The sequence below is a fragment of the Lichenostomus cassidix genome, chromosome 1Aa (genome assembly GCF_008360975.1).
Source record: "Lichenostomus cassidix isolate B80296 chromosome 1Aa, HeHo_3.0, whole genome shotgun sequence".
In the NCBI taxonomy this organism is placed as follows: Eukaryota; Metazoa; Chordata; class Aves; order Passeriformes; family Meliphagidae; genus Lichenostomus; species Lichenostomus cassidix.
Window position 1 is genome coordinate 12,145,112 of NC_139480.1, and position 23,643 is coordinate 12,168,754.

General features: G+C 40.4%; 1 protein-coding gene across 4 annotated transcripts in view; it reads right to left on the reverse strand.

The window, feature by feature from the left end:
• SLC26A5 (solute carrier family 26 member 5) overlaps positions 1–22,220 on the reverse strand; it is a 31,747-nt gene extending 9,527 nt beyond the window's left edge. For 2 of the 4 annotated variants that reach the window (XM_085040207.1, XM_085040185.1), the window contains exons 1-11: positions 22,037–22,220; positions 11,039–11,252; positions 9,196–9,335; positions 5,873–5,983; positions 5,148–5,329; positions 4,466–4,630; positions 2,883–3,035; positions 1,583–1,665; positions 1,343–1,490; positions 808–921; positions 422–499 (exon numbers count right to left, since the gene is read on the reverse strand). In XM_085040207.1, the coding sequence (XP_084896333.1) occupies positions 422–499; positions 808–921; positions 1,343–1,490; positions 1,583–1,665; positions 2,883–3,035; positions 4,466–4,630; positions 5,148–5,329; positions 5,873–5,983; positions 9,196–9,335; positions 11,039–11,193 (1,329 nt within the window). In that variant the 5' untranslated portion in view covers positions 11,194–11,252; positions 22,037–22,220. Of the gene's footprint in view, positions 1–421; positions 500–807; positions 922–1,342; positions 1,491–1,582; positions 1,666–2,882; positions 3,036–4,465; positions 4,631–5,147; positions 5,330–5,872; positions 5,984–9,195; positions 9,336–11,038; positions 11,253–17,273; positions 17,411–22,036 lie in introns of all 4 variants that reach the window. The other 2 variants (XM_085040199.1, XM_085040191.1) reach the window with 2 other exon arrangements.
• Positions 22,221–23,643: the final 1,423 nt, after the last annotated feature.

A 23,643-nucleotide genomic window follows, 5' to 3' on the forward strand; every position in this document is an offset into this window, starting at 1 on the left:
TGAGTCACCATCCCTGGGGATATTTAAAACAAGCAGATGTGGTACTTAGGGACATGATTCACTGGTGGGCTTGGCAGTGCTGGGTTAACAGCTGGACTCTATGATCTCAAAGATCTTTTCCAACCTAAACAATTCTAAAGGGGAATTGCTAGAAGGTATTCTTATGTTCTAAAGACAAAGTCCAGGATATCCAATTCTAAAAACAACAACAAAAGGCATGCTGGATCGTTCAAAACTATTTATTTCTAGGCTAAGTTAGAGCAAAAATGTATACAAAATTTAAATGCTTCTGGATCAAAGCCTAACTGTGTTGTTTACTAACAACACAGTTGCTAGTATCTGCCACAATCTCAAGTTTAAGCAATACTCATGAGCCTCTGCTCACCATCAGTGCAATGCCTAACAAACAAAACTCCCTTACCTGTGGAAGTGGTTCAAAAAGGTATCCAATAGCCACAATTACCAACAGAACCATAACTGCAGAGAGTGCACCTGCAATCTGAACAAAAGAAGCCAGAGATTATTTGTAAGTGTCCCCAAGGGGAAATGTTACTGACTAGCTAATTTCTTGTGCTTTCAACAAGGCTGCTGTTCAAATGACTTTTGACTCCTTCCATTCAGTTCACCTATTTTGCCTGTCATGCTGCTTTCTATCCTATCCCAGTCAGGATTTGAAACATGGGAAACTCCAGTTATTTCTTCTGGCCCAGGCAGAGAAATATAGTCATCTAGATAAGCTTCAGACTTTAGTTTTGGAGCTCTAAAGAGTAAACTTTGTTTGACTCAATATTTGGGTATTTTACATACCTGAGTTCTTCCACCAGTGCTTTCCTGAACAAGACTCCGAGACATGGAGCAAGTGATTGAAAAGGTTTGGAAAAATGACCCCACAGAGTTGCAAATTCCCAAGGCAATAAGTTCCTGTGTTAAACAATAGAACAAAAAACCCAAAGGCAGTTATACCCAGCAGGTGTACCAAGCTGGAGCTATCCACAGATATAAACAACCACATTTTATTTACAGTGCTTTCTAGCAACTTCATTGTACAGAATAAGCAACCCAATTGTAGCTTATACTGCCTGTCTCAACAATTAATATTTGAACATATGTCCAAGTATAGCAGAAGCACGTTCCCCAAATGAAGCTAAAAGTGAAATTGGTTATTTAAACATAGCCAGAACAAGAACAAAGTAATTTCTGGTCTTTAAAAGTGTAGTGTGAAAAATCTGGTCTGATGCCACTATTAAAAAACCACTTTTTTTTGACAATATCCCACTCTAATTTAACAATGTAGCAAAGCTGCTACTGAGAATCTTCAGCAAAGCAACGCCACTACTTTTACCTGATTTCCGTCGATGGTGTAACCATGTTTAAGGGCAAAGATCTTGGCCATTGATACTGCCATGGAAAATCCAACTATTGCTATTGCTACTGCATCCACAAATATTGCTGGGATGAGCTGAATCTCAGGAACTGCTGGTGCACTTAACCTTGGAGATGAAATTAATATTTATAAATTACATTAAAAAGTTAAATGCAATACAGAAGAAGCACAGTTTTAATAAGAATGTATCACCCCTACCCTTGAGGAATACTCCCAACAATATCCACTTTGTATGACTCAGTCAGATTCATTCCAGCTGAAACTCCTGTGCCAATAATGACCTAAAAATCCACAAACACATTTGTAAACATTATCTAAAAAGAGATAAAGACACCTGAAGAGATATAAAGGTTAGCTGACTATGATTAATACACACAAGGGATTACATTTATTTGTCAATCGGTTTTCTATGAATTAGGGGCTAAAAAAGCATATAAAAAGAACGAAACATCATGATTTTCCCTTTATCATGTCCAACTCGTTCTGATTTTATAAAGTTTTTTTGTAAACAGTTAAATGGAACATGCTATGGTACTATCTGAATCACTCAAATTCCCGTTGCCTAAACCAAGCTCAGACAAATTAGTGAACTGGAAAAATTAAATGCATGGACACTCCTGCCTGTGTGCACTGGCAGATTTTCGTGTCCATAGCCTGTTATCTGTATAGACAACTGATGCAACAGCAAAGAAAGGAACATTGCTCTGCTATTGCCTTACTATGGAAAAATACATTATTACACCACCTCCCTCATCTCTCATCAGTATCCCTTTTCTTTGTTCCTTCTATCTGGATTGTGCCCATAGCTTCAGTTATTCCCTTCCATTATGGGCAGGCTGTTTAAGAGCTGTAGTAATCCAAGAACTCATTTTTAAATCCAATCACTTTTAAAGGTGAAGGGTTGTCTGAGCTATAGGCTTTGTGTGTATTATGATAGTCTGTTTAATCCATGTAGTTTAGAACAGCTGTTTGAAACAGAATCAGTGCTGCAGTCAGTTATCAGCCTCAGAGAGATGAAGAAGTAGTAAGCCCTGATGTTCCTGCTCTCTTTTCAGCTACTGCATTTCAAAAAGTGAGCAAGCCCTGCAGAACCTCTGAACAGGCATCTATAAGCATCTTCCTTCAGGAGGGTGTTCTGAGCTCTCAGACTCCAAGTGGGAAATGCCACTCAGAGGGATGTTTCACAGAGAATCAGTCAGGTGCCCAAACTCCTGGATAGAGAGGGTTTTACAACACATATATATCCACCCATTGCTATAGGGGACTGTGGGTGTTTAAATTGTTTTTCAACTTGTCTTTGTAGCTTTATGGTCTCCATATGGGCATACCAGTTCTTAATTCTAAGAAAATCCAAACCTTTGATTGGATCAAGGCTCAAATTAATCATATTCAATGGAAGTTACTCTCAAGATCAGTAAGATAAGACAGAACATGAGATAGTTTCTACAGCTTTAGAATGGCTATATAATTTAGCCACAGAACTTCCCAACTGGCTTACCACAATGATCTCCATAGGAATAGGAACTGGGAGCTTCTTCTTAAACCGGAGATTGATTTCCTTGCCAATCAGCAATAGAACAATGCATGTTAATCCAACAATCAGTGCAGCAATATTGGTTGTTGTTATTTTTGAAAGCACGGCAGCTATGCTCTGTAACACACCAGAAGCATCATAATTATTCTTAAGAAAATAGAATCTGCATGGAGATTTGCCACAAAAGAGCAGATTATACACTGCTTTTCAGCTGTGGTTTCATCCTAAATTTGTAACCACGGTGAACAAGTGCCTCACCAAAATACCCATTGCTCCCACAAAAGACAAGACTAGAGTAAGTCAGTGAGAGAAATGCACTTGAATCATTTGCAATATCAGTGTTCCTGAAAGGGGGCAAAAGTTTGGAGAAAAAACTCAAATGAGGGAAAAAGTCTGAACTAAACCATGTCTCTCATCCTCAACATTTTCATACATTTTCCACAGTGGCAGCTACCTGAAAGCAATAAATACAAACTCCTTCTAATACCTTCAAATATTCTTTGGCAAGTCACATTTACTTAGAGCTGCATAAACTATTATAAAACAATAAAGCTGCTGATACAACCATTGACGTTGCCATAACAATATGGTTAAATAACAGTGACCTTGCAATGCTGCTAACTGGCCATTACTCCAAATACCTTTTAATTGAAAACACTTTCTTAAAGGATGTTAGAAAAAAAAAACCTGCTGGAATACACAAGTTGCTGGACGGTAAATGATTCTCCATACTGATTATTTCTCCTTCTTCCACTGCATTAAACTATATAAATAAATAAATAACCTCTGGAGAGGTCTTAGAAAGAAGATGAACATATTCTTCTCTAAGCAGATGGAAAATTGCAGCAACTGTCAGGATGTTACACATTCAAAACATCCTTGTAGTGTACATTCTGAATTTATGTCTTCCCTTCTATTTGTTTCACAATTAGTATGACTGGTTCCCAGACCAGTGAACTGAACAGCAAATTTTGGAATTAATCATTAATGCAGACTTGTTGCCAAAAGGTTTGTTATATCTGCACAAACATACAAAAAGATTCCCACAAAGCATTTTCTATAGCCTACATGTAGATAAAATTCTGAAGCTTTGTTATTGCTGGGTCAGCAATCTGCTCAAAAGCTTAAGTTTTCACAGGCATCTGAGATCTTTCCTTTTCTTCCACTTAAGAGTGGAAAGATTCTGGGAGTAACATTTCCTAGCTTTGCAGAACATGCCTGGTCTACAGAGAAGTGTTTCATGAGCACATTTTCCCCCAAGGCGCAAGAGACTTCCTTCAATGAACAATAACTATTCATATTATGAAACTACATTCAGTAGAATCCTAAAATCTGCCCATCTCAGACCATGTGGATCTATCAAGTCACACCTGAGCTGCACTTTCAGATATTCATATATTGCTATGGCACTTAAAAACCTCATACCCACTGTTCAATATTGAAGGTTATTCTACTTAGTGCCAAATAATACATAAAACCAGGAAAAGGCTTAAGAACTAGATCCAAACACCACCGAATTTGCATGTTTAGTAAATGTGGTTACTCACATATACAACTGAGAGGGGTCCACTGTACCGGCTAGTCTTGATGCCAAGGAGATACTTTAACTGGGAAGTGAAGACATGAACTGCAGCTGCCGTGGTAAATCCTCGCACCAGAGGCTCTGTTAGATAGATGGCCACAAATCCAAATCGAAGGAAACCTAAACACAACTAAGGAAAAGGAGAAGTGTCAACCATGTGACTCTCACTGTAGCCTGAACATCAGCCTGAATATAGACACATACACCTCTCCTTTCCTCAATGCCCAAGCCAGGTCAGGCAAATCTGAACTTGGGCTTTCTAAAGCCAGAGTTCAGCAAGCAGCCATCAATGCACCCAATCTTCCATGCCACTGGCAGGTCCAGTGTGAGATATGGGTATGTATGTATGCATTGTTTGTATGCATTTATGGTCACGTTAGAGAACATCAGGTTAAGTTTTTCTGATGGAACAGGGAAAAATGAGAAGGGAGAAGATCCCATTTTCCCCCAGTCCAGCTGAAGTCCTGCTTCCAACGTATCCATTTCCAGTTCTGTTACATGGCTGCCATAAAGCAGCCTGTGTTCTACACAGTGCAGTGCAGAAGCACAAATCTAGTGACAATGGACCAGCACAATGTGACACAGCACCCCCTGCAAGTCCAGCAGCAGAGCTGAATTTGCCCTTACAGCAAACTGTAAGCACATACCTGGATTAGTCCTGAAAGAAAGGCGAGAGCCACGGCTACCTGCACCCTCTTGATATCCCTAGCACTGGAATATTCAAGGACATCTGTAATATTCGTAGAATTATAGTCCAGAGAAATCATTTCATCAGGCACTTCTCTCACAGCAACGCCACCAACCATCATACTAACCACGGCAAAGGTGCCTGAAATAAGAGGGAGAGGAAAATAACTCATTAAAATCCTGGCAAGTTATTTTCTAGGGGTGGTTTTTATTGAGATATGTAGAATTAAAGCAAAATAAGGGGTTTCTACCTTAATAATGTATTTTTCACTCCCCAAATCTGCCCCTGTACTCAGCACTCTTAAAGCCACTTAGATGGTGAACATACACCTCTGCAGTAGGTAAACACCATCATTTTTTTCCATCTCAGTTACTATTTTGCAAATTAAAGATTCATCCTGGCCATACAGACAGTTGACTGCAGCAACAAAACCATAGTTCAGGAGCTCACAGCACACATTTCTAGGTCTAATCTGACACAAGATGCTTTTCTGTTGCTTCCTAAATAAAATGGATAAACTAACAATAAGGAGTACCTGTTATGTTCCACACTTCTGCGTTTCTCCTATGCACTTGAATTTGAATTTATCTAAAACAACTACACTTTCTCTAGTTTTATTTTTTACAACTTTATTAAACAAACACACACATACAGACAGACTTCCAGTTATCCATACAGATATACCTATTGATATGTGCTTGGAGGTTCCAAAAAAAGTATATAGAAAAACAGGATAAAATGAAGAATATAGGCCAAAGACTGGGGGAACAGCTGCCAGCAAAGCATAGGCTAAACCTAGAAAACAGACACAAATATGTATGTTAAGTAAACAACAAAAAGAAACCATCTGAAGCAAAGGGATTTAAGCCCACTAAAACGGAATTCACCAAATAGGAAATCTGGAAACTTGTTCCAGGTTTAAAAACAGGAGGTCTTTCAGGAAATACTCCTTAACATGTACAATACTCCAGGGCAGTGCCTAGAAACATAATAGGTTGAGTCAGGAAACCAAAGTCTCTTATTACAGGCACTGCAGATGTGCATGTTTGTTTGTACATATGTGCACCTGTTTTGCCTTGGTGGGTGGAAGGACTCCTTAATAGCCAACAAATCCTGTTTGTTGCTTTGTTTTCGTCCATTAAAGAATCGAGTTAGAAACACCCAAACCCCCATAACCAGTGGGACACATTTGATTTTCTTCTCCTTTTCTGATGACATGTGGTCTTCATGGCAACCTATAACTGATTAAACACTTCCCTCTTCCCTCATCCAGGAACAAATGGGATGACATAGCAGTTTATGTTTCCACAAAACATGCTTCCAAATGTAAAATAAGCAGCGAATCCTTTCTGACAATCTGTAAGGTCACAGAGCTTATACAGTCTGATATTCTTGCCCCAAAAACAAAATCCTTTTTGCCATTAAGCCATGTCCAGTTCCACACAGTGGAGTGCAATCCACACCATTCCTGTCTGTAGTGGGGGCTGGCAAGCACAACAGTGGAGCTGCAGGTGAACAGCTCTAAGGGACACCAGGCAAGGACACCTCCCACAGTGTTCCCCCTGTGTGACTCAGGGTGTGCTTATCATGGGACCAGGCTCACCAGCAAGTGGTGAGCACCATGTGATATGGCACATAACTGTCCCAGGCAGTTCCAGCCAAAACAATAGCTGTACACAGCTTGTGTTAATGAGAAATGACACCAAAACAGAACAAATGGGCCTCAAGGAGAAAGCACTGCATCCTGGCTTGGCTTGGTTCTGCACTCTCACAAGTGCAGGCTGGTAACACCTGAGGAAGCTGTGTGCTCTTGCCACACTTGGGCAGACTGGTCCAAGTTAGGGTTAAAAATCTCAATGGCCCACTGCAAATTCCACACAGAAGCAACAGTTCACCCACCATGGAGAGCCAGTGATACTTGAAAACACCTCTCCCTATTAATTTAAATTGGGAGGCAAAGCTTCAGGTTAAAAAAAAGAATTAAACCAGGAAGGGATTTTCTGTGCCACTCATGTACTCTTGTGCAGTGTAGTAACTCACAGGATGTTGCTTACAGACCCTAAGCAATGTCTGAGTCCTAACCAAAAATTCATATTCCCATCAGAACTGCACTGACGGTATTGTTTAGTCTCTTGTTTCAATGAGCTTTTTATGAAGTACTTGTGAAATTCATCCCACATGTATTCTCTGACCCAAGGAGTACCTCTCATAAGAACAGTATCAGCAAAACACCCTGTATTGTAACAGCCTGGCCTTTAATATGGTGAACTTAACAGTACCAGTAACCAAAACTGAAAATCAGTGTTCAAAACTGGGAGGGTGGATCTATGTAAAGTTCCTGATCTGAATACCCTTTTATTCCCTTTCATTTGTACTGGCATTTTTAAAGGCTGTCAGTGCCAAGGAAATAAAGAGATATTAACTTGATAGGAGGCCATGGCTTAAACACGGTGGTCATTGTAGTCCTGCCTGGAATGATTCCCAGGCTTCTTTGAACTCATGCTTGCTATAATTACATCCATTCCAGAAAAATGAAAGTTCAACTTCTGTGTTTTTAGAAAGGGAAAGATTAGGAGCAGTTTAAGGGCATGTTTACACTCACCAAATGAATCATGTTTACTTTAAAACAGAGTCACAAAATTAAGTATAAAGTTCTCTGCTGACCACTTAAATTTTAGTGTCCTTTCAGGTCATGACATAAATTATGTTTCAATATACAACTGGCAATGTTTGTGTCTAGTATATGACAGATATGCCAGAGAGTTAACCACATTGGTTATCAGTTTAAGATAAGCTGATGCTTACATGTGTGGAAAAAAAAATAACCCTAATTATAAAACTTACACAAAAGCAGGAAGCTACAGAAATAAAGAAATGATCTGCACAGACTAAGGACGTTTAATTATTTTAATGGGTTAAAATATTAAAATATTTTAATAAACCTATTAAAATCTATGCTTCTTGGATTTACAGATGAATTTTTCAGACCTGCCTCAGCCTACAGTGGAACAAGTGAGGTGCAAATATGAAACAAGCCAACACACAAGTAAACTTACATATGCTTAACTACATCACCCTTAGCCTGAGGACTCCTCTGGACAGGGCTCTACACAAATCAAAGAATTTCCTCTACTCTAAGACCTCCTGGAAAAATCTACTGAGACTGTGGCAGCTATTGTAAAGCTGCCATTCCCAGAGCACTGGGCAACCCATAATGATATCGCTGTAGAAATGCTGTTGCTTTCTAACCTTCTGGCACTTCTGAAACTGCTGATAGTAAGTGACCAGCTAAACAAAAAATTCTACTGGTCCACTCACCAAGAGCTAAATGAAATAGTGAACACTGGCTTTCTCTTTGTCTTCCAGAGCCTGTTCCTGCTCCAGAACTGGGCTCCACTTGGGGTGACACTTTCAAGTTATTTAATATAACTTTCCACAGATTTTCAGTCTTCTTGCAGATGACACTTTTGATTTATTTCCACCATGTAAATCACTGCCCACTAGTATGGTTCCAGCATAAACTGGTGACTTCTAGCTTTAGGGATCAGTCTCTGAATTCTTGCATATTCTTCTCTGGTTAAATTTAGTTTGGTTACTTTGCCCCAGTTGTTCTCTGAAACATTATGTTTTTATGTCTGTTAGATACTGCTACCCTCTGAAGGAAATTTGCCGTGACTTTCAGGACCATGAGATCAGTAAACAACAGGGTGCATCCAGCAAAACTTTGGACATGCATTTAAAGTGTGAAAAGATCTCTCTGCCGTTGACAGCTGTGGGTGCTGATTAGAGAGGGAACTCCTTTCAGAGTTTGGTGCATATCAGTGACTTGCAATTTTAATGGAATCATCATGCTGGGCTGGTCAGCAGTATCAATGCTGATCTCCACACACAGCCCTGACATACACATCCTGCTCTCAGGAGCACCTGTTTCAAGATGCCAAGCACTACCATATAAGAACAAACAGAAAATGCAAAGAAGAGATAATTAAATCCAGAGCTACACTCACCTTGAGGAAGCTGCATAACCCCAGTGCTTATACCTGAGATAATGTCTCCTAATAAGTATTCCTTCACTGGGTAACGAGGAAGCCATTTTAAAATCGGTAAGAAACTGTAAAGATGAGACTTGGCTTTCTTAGAAGAACAACTGGAAATACGAAGCAGAAAGAAAGTTAGAAACTAGCAGGGGACAATCAGGTTGAAGAAATTGTCTTTCATTCCTGTGCAGGAAAACAGCTCCATTAAAGGCAAGCTCACACTCCTGATGACACTAATTTCTGGACATGCTTAAGCACAAACAACTATGCCTCCAGTTAATTTAGCCCTTAATCACATGTTGGTGCTGTTCCCAAACTTTATGGAACTGGAGAAGTGAATAAAAGTCTTGTGAGGCTGGAGGTGAGTGGGAAGTAAAACTGTTCCAGGCTATGCACAATTGAGTGGTCACACAACACCTTTAGCTGAGATCATTCCTAGTGACAATTCCCTGAGCATAACTTGCTTTGACAGTGGTTTTCATTCATCAGAGTACTTTGCAGAACTTTTTCCCATTTACTAGTTCATACTTTATACTTTTTGATCATAACATTTTATATTACTATGCTTTAAAAACTCCAAATCTATTAATTTAGCCAGTACTGTTACTATCACCACTACTGCTGATAGACCAACTTTAAGGCTATTTGAGAACATAACCCTTCTTCACCCGGAAAGGAAAGGCACTGAAGCCAGCAGCACTGATCCTTGTGCCTCTCAGCAGAACTATTAACCTTTTGAAACCCTGACTCATGACAAATGAATAGAGCCAGGAAACACATATCTCTATCCAATACTGCCATGCATCCTACTTTGATTGTACTGTGGTAAGTTTAACCTTGGGTAAAAATGTAACACTAGGATTGTATAAATGTTTTTCTGTGTAGGGGAATTGCAGGGGAATTGCAGAGATTTGTTAACATTTCTGAATAGCACAGTGAAGAAGCTTTTTGCTACAAGTGAGAGAGTCATCCACACTTTTCCATGTTTAAGTAGACTGTATCACAAGAATGAGGGTTTTGATACATGTATTTTTTTATTCAGGACAGATAAATTTTCTGAGGTGGAATTAGGTGTCTTTACCATTGAAGTAATTCCATAAACCAAAGCAAATCTCCAAATGTCAAATAATGGGAACATGAATATTTTACAAAAAAGCAATCAGGCAGAAATGATTTGTTGTCCTGCAGAACCAAGTTTAAACAAGAATTTGAAAAAAATCTGCAAATGAATCTTGGATAAACATAAAGCTAATAAGAACTTAACTAGAACTTAAATCCTCTGGTACCACAGAGCAAGAGAAACACAGTTAAAGACATTTCATGTCTAACCAGATGATACTTTGATTCCAAGGCAGTTAAAAGCTACAGAATGCCTTTACTAAGTCCTTATTAGACTAATAATTTAGATTTCTACACAGCTATCACACATCTCCTTTTTTCTTCTGCGAAAGGATCACGTGAAGCAAAACTTTGGCAATAAGCATTTCCACATAAAAAGGACAGATATTTCTCTGGGTCTCATGAATTCATGTCACATGATATGACTAATACTTCACATTTCTATGCTGCACATTTTCCTTCTGCACTTTGATGAAGGCAATTCAACTAATTTATCCAACATTTTCTAATACAGTTATAAATTTACATTGAAAGGAAATATACAACATCATCCCAGTCTTGCTGAACAGTCAAAGCAGAATTAGTGTTTTTATCTTTTAGGTTTCTTTGAAGACACTACCAGCTAACTGCATGAATCAATTAAGAATTATAATATTTCTAAGCAATAAAACAAAGATAAGACAAAAAATCCTACCGACAAGAATGTGCAATTTTCTGCCCTAAAGTCTGACGGGTCCTGTGTCGCCTGTGCAGCTGTCCTTGCAGGAGCTCCTCGTTGTATATTGGTCTCTGCACACAATACCTCTGGCTTTGCTCAAGACATGATTCTTGCTCTTGAGCATGTTCCATAGTTGATCTCACAGAGCAGCAGTGAAGGAGGAACAGTTCCACAGTCTCCACAGAAAAACCTGGTTGCAGACAAAGTAAGTTTGGCATTTAACCTCAGATTTGGCATTTCCTTTCAAAGAGTGTATTTCGACAAGCTAAAGACAAGAACTGTGACTGCAGTCTAATTAAATAGTCTGTAACAGCAGTAAGAAAATAAATCACACACTGTCTTTAGTATATGCAAGCTCTTAATTTATGCTTCTCTTGCGTAAAGAAAGCTTTTGCATTAATTACTCTGTAAATAATAGCTGAAACAAACCTGAAAGGTTGTATTCATGCTTATCTGGGTTTTCCCTCAGTTTTTAAAGAATATGTCACTGTAATAGGGAGATTCCTTCATTGCTGAATTATTTCCTTCTTACTCACAAAGTGGCACATCCATTTTCAAGACAGAACTCTGATTTTAATGCTGAGAAACCCACTTCTTTCTTCAGGATTGCCAGTTGCTTCCTGCATCCACCCACCTGCTTTCCCCTCTATTTCAGAGGCTTCTTTTTCCAAACAGCAACTCAAGGATGCACAATTCACTACTTTCAAACAGTTATTATTTCAATGGATGTGCCACTTACTGCTACTCTCAGTCTGCACCCATTAAAACAAGAATCACGAGATGTGCCCAATTTTAAAACTAGCCAGAAGGTTTGTAAAGATCAATTTCTCTGCCTGATTCAGTGCCACAAACATCTTAACATGTTGAAAAGACACTCTGCGAATTCCTTTGCCCCACGTTTGCTGCTTTTAGAAATATTGGGCAAGAAACACAACTCCCAGTTATGAGCAAAGTGACAAGACTGCTATGTTGTTAAGCTGAGATGCTGGCTAGTGCCACACTCAATGACAGAACGTGAGTGCAATGGGAAACAGAGCCATCATTGTGAACAAGGCCCTTGGGCTCAAGTCCAGCAAGTCACTTAAGCATGTGTTTGCCTTCAACCAAGGGAGCTAACCCAGAGGTGTTCAGTTTTTAGCTGCACATCAATACTTTTCTGGGAAAGGGTTACCATGCAGAAATTAAACAAATTACTACCTAAAAACTCAGACAAAGCTAACTGTGATTGGTCCAACATTCTGATTCAGCAAATACAGTCAGACCAGCAGCAAAATACCAATATTGCTATCTGTGCCTTTAGTCTGATGAAAGTGCTGGAATTTTCCATTCAGGTCTTGGTAGTCTCTCTCTCCTAGGACTGACACAGCCTAGCATCTCTTCAGTTCTCAGTATTTTGTACGCAATACTTTCCCTACATTGTCAGTCACAAAAAGATATTTTTACTAAAATTGTCACTTGTTATTTACCCTGCATTCTAGATTGACTTCAGCTTTATTGTGTGAAATAAAGGTGATCCTGCTTGAGCAGGGAGGTTGTAATCTATGATCTTCAGAAGTCCCTTCAGGCCTCAACCATTCTGGGATTCCATAATGGTCCCTTATGTCATTATTAGGGTAGAATCTATCTTTCCCAGTAATTAATTGATGTGTTCTGGCAACATTGGCCTCATCTACAAATTAAGACATGATTTTAATCAGTCCTAAACAGAAAATCCACTCAAATCAGAACAAAAACTGCAGCTGCATGCAAAAGACACAAACCAAATCAGTTCAAAGGCTTGATTTTGGCCAAACTTCTCCAATAAAATGAGAATGTATCAGCAAAATACTTTTAGCCAAGGTTTTAAAAACGTGCACTCTGCCTTCTTTCTGCTACAAAGGACAGGAACACAAGACAGTGCCCTGCTAACCCCAAACAATGCAGGTCCTGAATTTCCACATTTGAGTTTGTTCAGCTTCAAGTAGATTGGTTAATATCTGGAAGAGCCACACAAGCTTGTAATGTAAATCTAGACCTGGAGAAGTTCTGAGACCTTCAGTTCGGTACACATGCTCCAGCTCTTCCAGGTACTGTAAGCATATACAGAACAACTAAAGTTCCACACCACCTCTGTTTTTTCACAGTAAAATAAATTATATGGGTGTATCTGAATAAGGCTCAACTCTAAGTCAGTTATCCAAATTGTAGCAAGTGTTAGCTTGGAATATTACCAGAGGTCACAACTCAAGTTTCACAATCATTCAGTCTGAAGGTTTTTAAATTGTAGATTGAATGTTTTTGATTCTGTTAGAATAAGGAAGTTACACTGCACTGAAATCATGAGAACCAGCTAACACAAAAGTGAACATGAGGGAGGATATGATAGGATCTTCTCTTTACCTTCTCAGTGGATACAAGAACATAGCAAACAAATCATGTGTCATTAAAAGAGATCCTAAATCTACCCTAAAACTACTGCTGGATATATCATGTTCTGCTTTGCCATGTCATCTCACCAACTTCATCTTAACAGCCCTACATAAGGATGTTCTCTGCTGGCAACATAAAATACTAAGACGTAGATAATACAATAACAACTGAAGTCTTTGATATAATCCCTCTCTTTTGCAAATGTACACAGAGAGCAAGATTGAGAAGCTTGTCTTTACAGGAGATTATACACATTGTCCACAGAGTAGCAAAATAGTAGCATTTCATGACTGGTTCCACTCAACACTGTCTCTCCAAGTGTTTGCTCTATGACAAACTGCCAACATAGTTAGTTATCCAAGGCACAGAAATTGAGTCTTGCCCTTCACTCCCAGAATACTTGAAGAAGAACAAAAGCAGGTACTGAGATTTTAATGAAAACAAAGCTTACTGTCATGATTTCTGAAAACTCAAAGACCTTTATCCAGAGGAAGAGAAAGGCAATAGTGGATAGTAGAATACTGCTGTCGGACAACCTTTGAACTTCATGACAAGAATGAAGTTAAAAAGCTGTAAGAAATACTGTCATTAATCTTATCAGCCAGATAAGAGTTGAGCTGAAGTAGTTAAAACCTGTATGCAAAAGACTTAAGAGATGGTAATTCTTTATCTGACTGATAAAGGCCTGTCTTATGTCTTTACTGCTATTATCAAATTGAAGGTGTTAAAGAAAAAAAGAAAAGTGAAGCAAACATGAATTTATAACACTATCACTAATAAATTAGCACTTTCTCTTCCCAATCTTAGCTGATAAGGGAGGTCTGTCAAGCCATCTGCACTGATTCTTGTAGAGGACAATAATTTTTGATCCAATTCACATGAATCAGAGTGCAACCATAAAATTTATAGGGACAAAGATTTGGCTACTGTTCTTTAGATTCAAAAAATGACTATGGGGAGAAAAAAAGCAAGAAGCTGGAGACATTAAGGTTGGTGTACTCTGTGACTATTGCAGATTTAATAGGCACTTTTGCTCCTAACATGTATATAACCTGAATGTGTCCAAACTACCTAATGAAACAGGGGAGTCAGCAGCAAATCCATTGTCTTGCCTTTTTAAAAGGGAAAAACCCCTCTCCTTTGGTAGCTAAGCATAGAATTGCTTTAAAACAATTATATGTATTTACAGCAGAAAAGCACAGGTGGACAGTACTAGCACCGTGTTACAGTGTGTCCTGTGATAGTGAATTCCAAGTTTGATCATGAAATATTTTGTGTCTTCAGGCTTACACATACAGCTAACTGCCATCAGCCAAAGGGCTGGTGGAAATACTGCCACTCTGTGTAAAATACGTTCTCCCAAATGTACACTGCTACTCTAAGGTCTGTTCCTACTGTCTGAAGAGGTGAGACTCAAAACCAGGTGATTTTAGGAACAACTTAATGGCTCCTTCCTTTCTTCCCTGTCTGGCCTCATTCCCCAGTGCCTTCTGCCCTTCCACTTTTCACCTTGAGAGATATATACAAAGCTGTTTCTTAAAATAAGCACAAAGGTGTAAAATGACTGGGTGGGGTCATAAGAAATGTGCTCTCCTAGTTTTATTGGACTGTGCTCATCATCCTCATTCCTCCTCCACTACTCCCATTAAATCTACTAACAACTACATTTTTTAAACCTGAAGCCTGCATGTAAAACTTCATAAATATACAAATAACTTGTGAAACAAACAAAATTTTCCTTGTGTAGATCCTAATCAAAGAAATACACTCCAGGAGTCTACCTTTAGGGGAAAAAAAAATCAAGACAAATTTCTATGCAGCTTTTATTTCCACTCTACTCTTTAGAAAGGTGAGATGATTAAACAAACTCTGTTTGGCTGTGTGATAAAAGCTTCTCCACACACCCATGGTGTTACTCAGAAGAACAAGAGCAGGATGGAGAATCTGGATAGTACCCTGGTGGGCTACTGCCAGGGCTACCACATGAGCCATCAGCCTATCAAAAGCTCATCTCCACCAGGCCAGAGCAGCACATAAGGGTCACCTATGGGATCCTGGATGTCTCCACCAGCTCTGGGTGTGAAAGCATCTGCCCATCTCTAAGAGTAAGAGCACAAGGGTCAGGAAAAGGGGATCTGAGAAATCCTGGCCAGGCACACCTGTGAGCATGTGATGGTCTGTACCCACAACTGGAGCGGGGCTACAGCCTTGAGGGCTCATATGTCTAGCTCAGCTGCAGAGACTGGGATGAAGGAGCTACTGGGCAGACTGAGTGTGTGAGCTCAGGTGCTGGAGGGATCCCCCTTGTACCTGTGTGATGAATCTCTACATTTGTACATACAGTCTCACTATTGGACCTCCATCTTGCTCAGCTAGAGCAGAGGGGATGAAGCTGTTGGTGTTGCCTCTCTGATATGCATGACTTGCCATGTACAGATGTAAATCAGTTGTGTATGTGTGTTCTCTGTGTGTGTGTTTAGGGGAAACATATCTTCAGCCTTGGTACTGGTTGGACCTGGGGATATGCAGCAACAGCCTCGTTTTCCTCAGGCTATTGAATTCAATGTGATATATTTCCCTCTAATGAACCTATCTTAGCCTCTGAAAAGAGCATCATAGTAACATGTGAGGCATAAAGATGCTTCACTCAAAATGGTAAAAAATTAGACATATATATATTAAAAATAATAAGATTGTGTAACCGATAATAGGTAATTTATATTTCATGTTCCGTGCCAAAAAATACTTCAGTCTTCAAAGGTTTACTCCATGGACTAATGAATTCATTAGTGTCCTAACAGTATCTCTTATCAACCGGCAATCTTATGTTTGTTTTCATCAACAGAATGTTTTAGGAGCCTGTTACGATGATTGAACTGTTTAATCAATTCCACATAAGACAAACACTTGGAGCACTTTGAGCAGCAGAAAACATGGGTCTCCTTCCCTCTGAGATAAGAGATAGCTTCTGTTTCCAGTGTAAACACATCGATGACCATGAGAACGCATGGCAGTATGATCATTCTTATTCTGCTCTTTGTGACTTCAGTGTCCTTGGATCCCAGTCTGCCATCCTCATTCCCTTTGCCAAAAGCAGTAGCTAGTGATTGTGGAATCAGGTAAGTTAATCAGAATGGTACCATGGCTGATGACCTCTTTGTTGTGCTTAAACCAACTGATAAGGACATACACCACCTCAGACAGGTAATCATTAGCCAGCTTCCCTTTCCAGAGAAAATCCACTGCCAAAAACTTTGTTGGAGGAGCTTCAATCATAAAGCTTCAGTTGATCAGAGATAACATAAATCAAGTTTATGCACACACACCAAGCTAAGCCAGAATAATTTCTATACTTCACGTGATCTCAGTGCACCAACAACCCCCAGCAGCTGGTTCATTTTTTCAGGCTAAGTGGAACAAGCAGACAACAAACAAGTGTCTGTACAGAAAGGACAAGTTACTTGGTCCTGTGATACAGTTCCTTCTGCAGAGAAGCCACCAAAAGAATTCTCCCCTCTCTATCTGCTTCATCCACTTTGTTTACACACATCACTAGCCTCTCAAGTGCTGCATCAAGCTAAAAATAAACAACAAAAAAATAGAAGGCTGTTATTTATAACTAAAATAATTTCAGTTTTCATGTTTACAGTGCAAACCTCTCAGCAACAAACGGAAGGATAGTAAAACTGTGGTCAGAGGAAGAAATTACTGGGGTGGGGAGAGGGAGGAAGAGAGGGTTTAGAATGGGACTATAAATTCGTATTCCAGTTTCATTGCTGAAAACATGGCATGAAGTAACTACCTTACTTAAGTAACATGAGGTTTTGAAAAGTCTCCAAGGATCCTCTACAAGGCTCTCTTTCTGAAAGGATCTGTTCCTCTGCAAAACAGGCTACAGCCACTGCCGTGCCTATTGAAATTCCTGGAGAACTGATGCTTCTGAAAGGCAACAAAGTACCTCACCATAACGCAGTCATTCCTTGGGAAAGCAGTAGCACTAGTTATTTATCAAAGCTGCAACTCTCTTCCTGATAGTTCTGAGAGATAAGTTCAACTTCTCTATCCATTTTAGGATATGCAAACATTTCCTTCTTGGAAGCTACTTTACTACACACATTTTCTGTGTAAATCTTTTTTTTGTGCATTAGGTATCAAATCAAATCCTATATGAGCAGTGAGTAGAACACAACTTATGATAGGTCCTGTCCCCATTATAAGCAACTGGTGCTTGGTTAAGATGTTATCCAAGCAATAGTATTCTCCTGTCTCCTATGTACTTGAGTGTTGCTTCATGTTCTGAAGACGGGTGCCAGTGGGGATAACCTTCCTCAACATTTTGATGCCAAGGGTACCCCTAAAGGCCATGAGTGCACAGCAAACACAGGCCAACATTGCTTTCCCCTGAAATATTCTAAATAAAACTCAAAGCAAAGAATGCATAGAGAAGTTTCTCAAATAAGTATTTCACAGCAAACCCCTGCTTTATTTGCAGCTCACCTTATGGCTTCATATTTCTTCTGTGGCTGTTGACAGAGTTCACATTTTAATGTGAGACAGCCCCATGTCAGTTCTTGACTGCAAAAGCAAAAAAACCAACCCTCATACAGCTGAAGAGCTCTCCAACTGACCTTTTAAGTGTGTTTGGCAAAATAATCCTATGCGAATTGATTCCTGCAACAGCCACACTAAAACAGGATGTCATGATGAAGGAACTGGAAGAGCAACAAGGGTATCTGGCCTGAGGATCATCAAATGAAATGAAGAAAGGTTCATTGAGTAATTTTCTGATGATTACTGCTTGCAAGAACCTTTCTTTCTTTCTCAGGAACACATATGTAAAGGAAACAAATGTCACCAGAAAGCAGACAAAAAGAAAATCAGACTCTCTACATCCGTAGTTAAAGACTCAGGTCACATGTTCAGCTACATGGACATAACTGAAGTACCAAAAAAGGTCATATATATATATATACATACATATATTGATTTTAAACACAAAACTAGTAAAGAAATAAAACTAGAATCATATAATGCAGAACTGAAAACTAGAAAAGAAGTACAGTGCAAAATTCCAAAATGAAAAACGTAATGAACCAGAGACAGTAGATAAAAAATAAACTTGAAATAAATAGGGAGGGCTTAGAAAACAATGTTATGTCAAAGCTGTGAAGTTGTAGCAGGATCCTAGTAAAGGAGATGCAGGGTTAGATGCTGACCATGCTAAAGTGGTAAATGAACTCAGGTATAGATTTCTCTGGGAAAGGACTTGAACCATATTATGCTATAAAGTTATGACTAGCAGCAGCAAAACTTCTGTATTTAGAGAAGACATTACAGTTTCCTGTATCTATGAAAGATCTGTAGTTCTGTTCCTGATGTGACTCTTCAGATTTGCCAGAGCTTAGCAGAGCTCTGTGAGAACAGGAGCAAGCAACACCCTCTGAGTAGCACCTCCAAGTTTTCTTCTGAATGGCATACAGATTTTTAAATTCTGCTCCATGAAAGCCAGGTGTCTCAAACAGAAGTTTGGTAATAACTAATCAGCTCAATCCTTAATTGAGCTTATTTGATCTCTCCCTACTAGACTGAACTCCAACAAGGATGTTTCAAACAACAGACACTGCAATCTGTGATTTGGATTGGAAAATTCTGTCCATTCCTTAGAATCATCGAATGGTGGAAGGGACCTTCATGACCATCTTGTTCTAACCCACCTGCCATGGGTAGGGACACCTTCCACTAGACCAGGTTACTCAAAGTCCCACCCAATATAGGATGAGAAGTTAGTTATGAGAGGTTTTTTGAGGGGTTCTCAAGTCTTAACCCTGCTTCAGAACCTGATTTCCATAAAACAAATGAAAAGGAACAATTTGATCTTTGATCTAGCCCAGTCTATGTGTCAGAATTTCAGGTTTTCAATTAACAGATTAAAATCTATTAATTAGCTAACCCACACCCTCCCCAATAACCCACAACAACACAAGAACACAAACAGAACTGGATGTACAAAATGGTATGCAACAGTCAAAGCAGAGCAGTAAAACTTGATCCACTGCCTGGGCAAAACTGGTAAGCTTTCAGTGAAGGCTGGACAAAAAAAGATTCTACCCAGGCAGTAAAAATACAGATTAATCATCAAAAAACTCCCAGGAAGGCAATCACACTATTGTTTGTCACATGGAAGGCCTTCCCAGCTTGCTACTGCACAAAATAAAGTAGTTAATGCAACAGTTTGAGAAGAGTGGTCAAAGTTCCTGCATAAGCCAGTGATTCATATATGTACTCTTATAATCATAAATAAAAATCTAAATCCTATCAATGAAACTGGCTTGCAAAACTCATTCAACTGCCTGTACAAATTTACAGCCAGATCTTCAAACCCATGGAGGTACTTGACATTGCCTGTCTATACCTTTCCCATTACCTAGGCACACAGTAAATAACCACAAGAGCTGCACTTTGCTGCTGCTAACATTTCTGAAGAGCAAAACAACTAGTTACAAAATAATAGCAATGGCAGGTCTTGTAGCCATATTAAGAAATATTATCAAAAAAGACTTTTACAAAATACAATCTAGCAGGACAACATTCTGCTGGCTAACAGATCTAGGGAAAGAAATATCTGAATAAGGATGGTGTTTAATTCATTAAAGCTAACTGGGAAATCAATAGGCTAATTAGAGCTTGAGAATTTTAGCTTCAGCATCGTTTTCTTGTGCTAAAAGTTACAAATTACAAAACAATCAGAAAAAACCCCATGTTTTAGAAAATGAGATCTTACAGAAAAAATACATCAGCAATAAAATAGAAATATAGCAGTCAGCAGTTCATCAGGCAGACACCAAGAGAGGCAGAGGAGGTCGAAGGACTCTGCTTTTCTAAGCATCTCAGTGGCTGCACAAAAGTCTTGGTTACATCTACAGAGGCTACAGCTACAACTCAAATAAATAGTAGTTTAAGACAATACTGGTCTGTCTATACTATAACAATAGTCAAAGCAGACAAACCTATGTTCCATTCTTCTTTCTCAAGTTACTAGCAAAATAGCAACAGTGTTACAGCCATGTGCTAGATCTGCACTTCTGCACTGCATGATTTTAGCATCACATTAAATAATAACAGACTTTCCACATGGTTTTAGAATATTTAAGTTCTAAAAACATTGAATCTTTGGGGATAGACTACTATACCCATGAAGAACGGTGTGCTAAATATATGATTTGAATCACAGTAATGGACTAGAAATTCCAAACAAAAGGCAAGATGCAATGGCTGTTCAGTGCTCTAAGTGGTAAGATCTGATGGGTGAATCCAATGGAGCACTTTAGTAAGTATTCAGCTTAGGAAATAGGGCTCAGTTTGTGCCAGAGGCTAAAAACATCATCATTTCCTAAGCCTTTCACTTAGATCATGCTCAGTCATCTTCACTTTTTAAAATTATGTCAGCCTTTAAGCACACTGTTACCTTGCACACAGAGTTTGTACAGTACAAGCAAAAAAAGCACATCAGCTCTGGACACATTACTTAGAAGAAATACAATTTAGTGATCAGGACCCAGCATGCATGCAGCAGCACTTTTTTTTTTTTTTAATTGGACTTAGAGCTTTCCTTCACTAAAATCTGATTCTGAATATAACCCAATATTGCCCCAACTCCCCTCATAAATATAACTTTAAATGTAATGAAGCTTTTAGAATGAGACTGATGAGTTAAATACCCTGAAACCTATACAAGGGAGTAAATGCTATTGCAAATTAATATGCTTTATCAGCTACCAACAGCAGCTTTGCATGTGTGAAACTCCATTCTCTCCCTATACCTTTTCCATACTACATTTCAGAGATGTTTCACAATATAATGCAAGACGATTAACAGAACACTTCAGTTTGGAAATACTGCTAAATGCAGAACTGAAACATCTATCATGTCTTAGGAAGGCTTAGCACTGCCAGAAACCAAGTGTTTCAAAGTGTGATTACTGACCCTTGAGGAAGGCAAGAGGTGATTCCCACAGAGTTAATTCAGCGCGAGCCACCTGCACGTGCTTGCTTCTGAAACAGTACAGTTAATTACCTTCATTTTTCTATTTCTACAGCAGCAGTAAAGTAGCATCCTACTTATGAAAATTCTGTAGTATAAATCAAGACACCTGTTAACTCAAAATACCTGTTACTGTGCATTTAGTAAAAGACATTTTAAAAGTCTGCTTGCAGATTTTAGTCTTCCTTTGTGAAAACTTCAGCCAAAATATTCCAGTGCCCAGACCCTTGTAGTCAGTCATCCACATCGAAACCAATGCTGTACAACTGTAGTACTGTGATAGATATGAAGAATTATGAATGTATATTCTGCCGATTCATCAGCATAAATAATGGCAGCAATCTAATGTTTTTTCTTTTCCTTACTACTGACTATCCCTAAATGCCTGCTGCAACAGCCACCTGGATCCTCTGAAATTTCAAAGCATCCCGAAAACAGACTTCAACCATATTTCAATATCCAGATAATTAAAAGTTTTGCAATAGCAGCACGGGCACGAGCACAGCAAGTTTAAGCCTACTTACTTTTCTGGCTGGCTTTTCCTAGTTGCTTTCACTGATCCCTGGAAAGGAGTTCAAAATGTTCCCACAGTTCACGAAGTTGAAAAACACTGACATAGGCAAAAGCAAAATCTTCCTCTTTGCCTGAAAATTGGAAGGGCGTGAAGGGGTTGCGAGGGAATAGTTTCATCGAGGTTTTGGGAAGGTTTTGAAGCGCAAAACAGTTTTTGTTGTTACAAGATTTTTTGGGAGAGTCGCCCCGACCTAAACTGACAGCCCGCAGCCCAAAGCCGGAGGGGTGCAGCCACAGGACGAGGAAATGACTGATCTCTCTCCCTCCCTCTGGTTTCCCCTCGGGTGCTCCGCGTGTTTCCCAGCGCCGAGCAGCGCGGGCGCCCCGGAGCCCTGAGCCCCTGGGCGGAGCGGCGGCGCGGAGCGGAGCGGCACGGCACTGCCCTCGACCCGCTCCCGCCGCACGCGGGGCTCTGGCCGCTCCGCCGGGGCGATACCGGCGCGGGGCGAGAGCAGCGGGGAGGCACCGGGCGAGACCCCCAGGCCACCCCCGGCCCGGGGTGACCGCGCTGGAGCCACAGGCACGGGGACAGTCCGACCCCACCGACTCCCCTCACGGGGAGAGACCCGCTCCGCCGCCGGCCCCGCACGCCGCGCTCACCCCCGCCCGGCCGGCCGCGCTCCGCTCACCTCCGGCGCCGCCTCACCGCAGCCCGGCACCTCCCGGCCGGCAGCCGCCGCTGGCTCCAAGGTGAGGAGCAGAGGGGCGCGGGCAGCCGCCAGCCCCCGCCCGCTCCGCCCCTCCCGCCCCGCGGCCGCGGGCGCGCCTGGGACTCGTAGTCCCCCCTCAGCCCCCGCCGGGCGCGCCCCCGCCGCGGCCTACGAGTCCCAGGGTGCCGCGGGGCCGTGCGCGCTCCCGGCGGTGCGGCGTGCGCTGTCTCTGCTCCGCGCACCCGCGGTACCACCCGGAGAGAACCAGGAGTCATGGAACAGTGGAGTGATCAGGGCTGGAAGAGTCCTCCGACATCGCCAAGTGCAGCCGGCAGCGCAGCCCTGCCCCTGTAACCGCTGAGCCACATCACCCAGCGCCACATCCTGCCGGCTCTGAGCGCCTCAGGGATGGTGACTGCACCTCCCCGGGCAGCCTATTCCAGTGTCTCACCACCCGAACTGGGGCTTTCTTTTTCAAATATCCATCTGGCTATAGTTTTTTAATTCTTTAGGGGCGCAAAGGGTACATGGGTATCAGTTTCGTTGTGAATATGCAGAAATGAGCAGTGAAATACCTTCACAGATCTCATCTTTCTGTCCTGGGTTTATAGTGTTTTCTGTCATAATAGAGAGAGCTCTCTCTCGCCCAAGACAAAAATGTTTTCCCATCTCCCAGATTTAGGTTTGTACACAGAATTTGCAGAAGATTTTTTCCACCTTTGCAATTCTTATGCACTAAGACCATGAAAAAATTTGTAAAGCGGTTGTCTACAGGACTGTATTATTTGAAAACCTTAAAATGATTCCTTGACGTAGTAGCCCTTGTAAGAATTTAAGAGTAACTTAAAATTTAAATGAATTCGAGGTGAAACACAGCACTTTAAATTTCAGTTTTGTCAAATTGAGAA